The sequence below is a fragment of the Callithrix jacchus genome, chromosome 10, assembly GCF_049354715.1.
Source record: "Callithrix jacchus isolate 240 chromosome 10, calJac240_pri, whole genome shotgun sequence".
In the NCBI taxonomy this organism is placed as follows: domain Eukaryota; kingdom Metazoa; phylum Chordata; class Mammalia; order Primates; family Cebidae; genus Callithrix; species Callithrix jacchus.
This window is the reverse complement of record NC_133511.1, coordinates 72000019-72006780: the sequence shown is the minus strand read 5'-3', so window position 1 is coordinate 72006780 and position 6762 is coordinate 72000019. Positions and strand designations below refer to the sequence as shown.

General features: G+C 51.1%; 1 protein-coding gene across 1 annotated transcript; it reads left to right on the top strand.

Moving 5' to 3' along the window:
• The first annotated feature begins 1919 nt into the window (after positions 1-1919).
• On the top strand, positions 1920-3491 carry CAVIN3 (caveolae associated protein 3). The gene is made up of 2 exons (XM_035265612.3): positions 1920-2350; positions 2875-3491. The coding sequence occupies exons 1-2, from the start codon at positions 1967-1969 to the stop codon at positions 3274-3276; spliced, it is 786 nt and encodes a 261-aa protein (XP_035121503.1). The 5' UTR covers positions 1920-1966; the 3' UTR covers positions 3277-3491.
• The last annotated feature ends 3271 nt before the right edge of the window (positions 3492-6762 follow it).

Here is a 6762-nt window from a genome sequence, read left to right as displayed (position 1 = left end):
TCTGAAAGCATTTTAACTGGTACAGCCCTGATGGATCTCTCTGGGTAAACGCTGTTTCACTGGAAGAGATGGTGATTCCCACCAGGTTCCCAGAGAGCTTATTTTCTCTTGTATTAAGGAAAGGGGTCAGGCTTATGACTTTGTATTTGTAGAAGTCAGCCATGAATTTAGCATTATCAGATTTCTGGCATTTAGCTGCTCACTGTTTGTGGCACTTCAGGCCCATGTAATTATTTCCTGAGTGACACAAGTTTCTTCCACAGTTGTTATCAAATGGCCCTCACAGGTTCCGTGACAAGAGGAAGAGGGAGCGAGATCATTAGGATTAATGGATTACTTGGCTTTGTGAGATGGTTTGCCAAGTATTGCTAAAAACAAGGCATGGGATTTTCTTTTTCTTTTTCCTTTTTTCTTCTTCCTTCTTTTTTTCTTTTTTGAAACGGAGTCTTGCTCTGTCCTCCATGGTTATAGTGCAGAGGCACAAGCTCGGCTCACTGTAACCTCTGCCTCCCTTGTTCAAGCAATTCTCCTGCCTCAGCCCTCCCGAGTGGCCAGGATTACAGGCACGTACAGCAACACCCAGCTAATTTTCGTATTTTCAGTAGAGATAGGGTTGTGCCATGTTGCCCAGGCTAATTTCGAACTGTTTGACTCACGTGATCCTCCCCGCTTGGCCTCCCAAAGTGCTGGAATTACAGGCGTGAGCCACCGCGCCCAGCTAAGACATGTAAGGCATGGGATTTTTTGAACTGCTGACACTACAAATTCACAATCCATGTCATTAACTGGAGCCTCCATGCCCACTCTTTCCCTCTATAGCAGCAATTCAAATCTTTACTCTCCGCAGTTCCACAGAACACAAGAAACAACATGGTGAAACGCCGTCTCTATTACAAGTACAAAAAAATTAGCCGCGTGTAGTGGCGAGCACCTGTCATCCCAGCTACTCGGGAGGCCGAGGCCGGAGAATCACTTGAACCTGGGAGGGGGAGGTTGCAGTGAGCCAAGATCCTGCCACTGCACTGCACTGCAGACTGGGCGACAGAGTAAGACTCCGTCTCAAAAAAAAAAAAAAAAAAAAAAAAAGAAAGAAAACCAGGCAGGAGCCCAACTAACCTCCATCAAAGCAAAGACCAGTGCCTACTCTAACCTTTTTAAGGGGTTTAAAGGAAAAGTGTCCTTCCTGTCCTGCAAGCTTGGGTGCTGAAGCCAGGGGCGGCTGAGATTTACCCGTGAAACCCAAAGAAAGAGAGGGCAGAGAAACGGAGAAAGAAAACAGGATAATGCTACCCAAGAGGACGAAATAGAGAAGCAGGAAACGAAGCCTGCGGCTAAACACTGGTGATGACTGTTAGGAAAATACCAGAGGATGCCCCGCCCGCCAGCCCACAATGCTCAGCCTGTCCAGTCACAAAGCGGGGCCTCGGGCCTTGACAGTTCGCAGTCTGTAAGCAGAACGTTCCAGGGCTTCCCTGTCGCCTGTGTCCGGCCAGGGAGCCACTAAAATACAGTCTCCAGCGGTGTGGGAGACCGAGAGTGGGCGGATAACAGTCCTCTCTGGTTATCTCCATGCCGTGTCAACATAATTTCTGTGCCCACTAAGATGCCTGAAATAAAAATGTCCGTGTCTCGCCCTCTGCGTTGGAGAGACGTCCCAGAAACAGGCACACCAGGAAATTGGAGCGGAGGAGAGGAACTCAAACTCAGAATGAGAGGGTTTGCGGGGACTGGTCTGGGGCCAACCTGCTTCCCAGCGGGTCTCCGGAGCAGCGAAGTGGAAGGGGAAGCTGAACCAAAAGACCCCCGCTGCCAACAGCCCCACGCCCCGGCGCCCTCCCGCCGCCCCAGAAGGCCAACTCCGCCCGCCTGAGTCACAGCTGGAGTTGGGGAGGAGTCAGGGGAAGGCGGCCCCAGCCCTTAGTGCAGCCTTTGGTTGCAGGCAGACAGAGCAGGGCGGTCAGGGATCATGGGGGAGAGTGCGTTGGAGCCGGGGCCTGTGTCCGAGGCGCCGGCTGGGGGTCCCGTGCACGCCGTGACGGTGGTGACCCTGCTGGAGAAGCTGGCCTCCATGCTGGAGACGCTGCGGGAGCGGCAGGGAGGTCTGGCTCGAAGGCAGGGAGGCCTGGCGGGGTCCGTGCGCCGCATCCAGAGCGGCCTGGGCGCTCTCAGTCGCAGCCACGACACCACCAGCAACACCTTGGCGCAGCTGCTGGCCAAGGCGGAGCGCGTGAGCTCGCATGCCAACGCCGCCCAAGAGCGCGCTGTGCGCCGCGCAGCCCAGGTGCAGCGGCTGGAGGCCAACCACGGGCTGCTGGTGGCGCGCGGGAAGCTCCACGTTCTGCTCTTCAAGGTCAGTGACCTCAAACGGTCCCCAGTCCGGGGCCTTTTCCTGCGTTTAGGCCACCAGCTGGGGGCTCCCTGCTTTCATCTACCTTCCACACCCACATTCCTAACCCTTCCCGCCGCTGTTGCTGTGGAACGCACTCCCAGAGCCGCACCCGCTTCCCAAAACCCAGCCCCATCCCTCCCCCTCACGCCTGAGCCCCGCCTGGCCAATCCAAGCCCGCCCTGCTTTCTCTCTGGCCACGTCCGCAGAATTTCTTCTAAGCCCCAGCCCATACCTAAAACAACGGTGGTTGGAAGGGCATTCCGTGACTATGGGCACCATCCTCCTCTCGCCCCTCTCCGGGCCTCACCTACGTTACAAAGTTTTGCAGTTGGCACGCAGCTTTCCCTCCCTTTCCCTTCCTACTTCTGCCTCCTCCCACCCCCACTCTGCGGAGGTAAAAGTTTTCCGTTGTGTAATTAAGGAGTGAGTTTCGGGCTGCTGGGGGTAAGGGACTGCCAGGATAGTGCTGTGTCCGTCACATGCAGGAGGAGGGTGAAATCCCAGCCACCGCTTTCCAGAAGGCACCAGAGCCCTTGGGCCCGGCGGACCAGTCCGAGCTGGGCCCGGAGCAGCCCGAGGCCGAAGCTGGAGAGAGCTCGGACGAGGAGCCGGTGGAGTCCAGGGCCCAGCGGCTGCGGCGCACCGGATTGCAGAAGGTACAGAGCCTCCGAAGGGCCCTTTCGGGCCGGAAAGGCCCTGCGGCGCCACTGTCCACGCCGGTCAAGCCGCCTCGTCTTGGGCCTGGCCGGAGCGCTGAAGCCCAGCCGGAAGCGCAGCCTGCACTGGAGCCCACGCTGGAGCCAGAGCCTCCACAGGACACTGAGGAAGATCCCAGGAGACCTGGGGCTGCCAGAGAAGCTCTGCTCCAAATAGAGAGTGCAGCCTGAGGGCTGGTGTTGCCTGCCTTCCTTGTGGCTTGTGCCTTGTCCCAAAATAAATCCTTTCAGAATGTAGCACTCGCGCCCTAATAAGGAGAGAATCCTGCATCCGCGGAGGCGGGCGCTCTGGCCTTCCCTTCCTTAACCCCAGTGCTGTGTCCTCTGAAAGAGGTGCCCCCTCACACCTGCTTGCGCTCACCATCAATAAAAGTGATTTCACCTGATCCAGACTCCATGCGAAGGGATGGGGAAAGGGGTTGGATGAGGGAAGGCAGATCAAGGAATAAGACACATGTTGGGACCTGGAATTACTGTATCATTTCTCCAGTTCCACGGAGTCCTGGGTTTTAGGCTCCAGTGACACATAGAAATATCCCTGTGGCCACTTGCTCCTTAAACACTGTCCTTACGGGAACACAGAGTTGCCATTTTTTTTTAGCATCCAGTACAGTCCTTGCTGTAGGTGCTTACTCAGTGTCAGCTAATGGTTTTCCTCTTCGTCTTTTCTTCCTTTAGCACCTCTTAGAAGTTGGGTTTTCCAGGATTTCTTTCTTGGCCCTCTTTCCACTCTGGGTACTTTTGGGTTGTCATCCATGCCTAGGTCTCCCCTACCAGCCACATACACCCCATACCACTGTCTTGAGCTGCAGTTGAAAAATACTTCAGAAGTATCAAGTGTCTTCTACCTTTTAAATTCCATTTCATTCAACAGCTATTTGTTGAACACCTACTATGTGGCAGGTCCTAATAGGTATGGTTCAGAATATTTCTCCCTCTTGTGTGTTCTTTACCAATGAATGGTACCATCATCCACAGAGAAACTTGGGAGGCCTCATTGGCTCAAGGTCTCTCTGTCATCCCCCTCCCACATGGAAACAGCTTTTCTATTGATTTTACATCTTCAATCCGTCCACTTCCTAATACAGCTGCTGCCTTATTTCAGGCTTTTCACTTGACCAGTGTTTGAACTGCCAATCTCATCACATCATTGTCCTGATTCAAATATTTCAGTGTCTCCCCAGTATCTTCAGAATAAAGACTAAGCTCTTTATAATTATTTTCAAGGCCCTTTGTGATCTGGTCCCTGCCTATTTTTGTAGCCTCATCTCTCACCACTTCCCCTTGTGCTACCACTGAGTCACACTGAGCTCTGTGCTCTCACTCTTATCCCTGCTGTCCTGCCAAACTCAGGAAAGCACACCTGTTTCAGGGCGAGGTGTTTCTCTTCCTTCTTTCAAAGCACCACTTGCACGCCTCTATTGCTAACTGCACTGGTTGTGAGGGTTTGTGGTTACACCTGCACTCCACTCTACTAGACTGTGGCTTTCCTGCAGTAGGGACAGTTTCATTCATTTCTCTATTTCCCACACCAAATACTGTATCTGGCACACGGTCGACCTTCTCAAGGGGCTGAGGAGAGTTCCTTGCAGCAGTAAAGCAAGAATGTCACAGAAGGGACTGGGCACAGTAGCTCACAGCTGTAATTTTAGCACTTTGGGAGGCTGAGCTAGGTGGATCACTTGGCCTCTGGAGTTGGAATCCAGCCTTGGCAAAATGATGAAACGCAATCTCTACCAAACACACGAACATCAACTGGAGGTGGTGGCTTGTGCCTGCAGTCCCGGCTACTTGGAGGGTGGGAGGATCACTTGAGCCCAGGAGGCAGAGGTTGCAGCGCACCGAGATCATGCCCCTGCACTCCAGCCTGGGTGACAGAGTGAGACCCTGTTTCAAAACGAAGAAGGGAAAAAAAACCCAACAACTAGAAGGGGGACTGAGGTGGTTAAGGATGAGGAGCATGGTCACCTATTCCTTCATTCAGCCACTATCATATAATAACATTTTCAATACCTACTTTGTTCCAGGCCTTATGCTAGGTCTCATGAGCACCTTCAGGGAGCTCAGGATGTAGAGAAAGATATCAACACCAATTGTAATGAATGATAGTTACATGGAAGTTGTTTTGAGAGCAAATGGGGAAGGGGCATGACCCAACCTGAAGGAGGAAAAGTGGGAGATATATAAGGAATTGTTCTTGGAAATGGTAAGGGGCAGTAGAGCTCAGTCGTGGGTAGATTGGGTTCTCTGTTCCCTTATCTATAAAATGAGATAATTATAGCTCCCTATTTGAGCTGTTGCAAAGATTAAGTGACATAAATCAAGTGCCCAGCACAGTGCTGGAGTATGGTTTTTGGTATATAGTTATAGCTTCAAGTATATAGTTCATTTGTCCACTCATTCAACAAATATTTATTGAACTCTTAGGGTCATGCAGGTACTATTTTAAAATCTGAGGATGCTGCCATGCGTGGTGGCTCATACCTGTAATCCAGCATTTTGGGAGGCTTAGGCGGTCAGATGGCTTGAGTCCAGGAATTTAAGACCAGCCTGGCCAACACGGTGAAACCCCATCTGTATTAAAAATACACAAAAAGTTAGCCAGGTGTGGTGATGCACACTACATTAGCTACTTGGCAGGCTGAGGCACAAGAATCACTTAAGCCCGGGATGCAGAGGCTGCAGCAAGCAGATTGTGCCACATCATTCCAGCCTGGGCAACACGGCAACACTCTGTCTCAAAAAAAAAAAAAAAAAAAAAAGTAAATAAAATAAAATCTGAGGATACAGTGACACATAAGAAAGACAAGATCCATACCTGTATAAATTCCAGTAGGAAGAGACAGGTAATAAATAAAATGTAAGCCAGATAACAACAAGTAAGCACACGAACCACAAGGGCATTCTGATTATGAGCTCTGAAGAAAAGAACAGACTAAGGATACAGATAAGGCTTTGTGGGGGTGTTCTTTAGATAGGGACACTGGGGATTAATATTGGGACCAGAGTTACACATATGAATTACTCCTTGACACTTGAGTTGGAGTGGTGTCACATTTTTATTTTCATGGATTCAATAAGAAGAATTTAAGCCCCCACCTGCCTGCCATGTTGTTGGGAAGTTGATGATTAGTAATTTTAGTTATCTACCCATTTTCGAGATTGTGCAGTACCAGGGGGCTCACACCATCTCTCAGCCTTTGCATGTCTCACCTGCCCTTGCTCCTTCTGGCCACACGATGTCACTGTCGGGGAGCCAGTGTCCTAGTTGGTGCCTCCTCTAATCACCCCAGGTTCAGCCTGTCTAGCAATATGCTGGGGACAGTTAGGGGTACAGGAGGTATGGGGAGCAGGAGTCCTTCCATGGAGGACAGCTCTGCAGTAGCTCCATTTAGTCTGGGGAAGTTCAGTGCTTCTCCTGCAGGCTCCCAACCTGGTGCTCAGGCTCTACCCCTTTCAAGGTGTGGCCATCTCAGTGGGACTGGTATGAGCAGGCTCAGTTCTTTGTTCCCAAGGAAAAACCCTTGTTTTTTCCAAATTCCTGGAAATCTGCTTGGTTTTCCCCTTTCAACCCACAATTACAATTAAGAACCTAAGTGTGCATTTTCCATATAAAACATCTTGACCCCTAGAAACCCAAAGGCTTGACTAATTTTG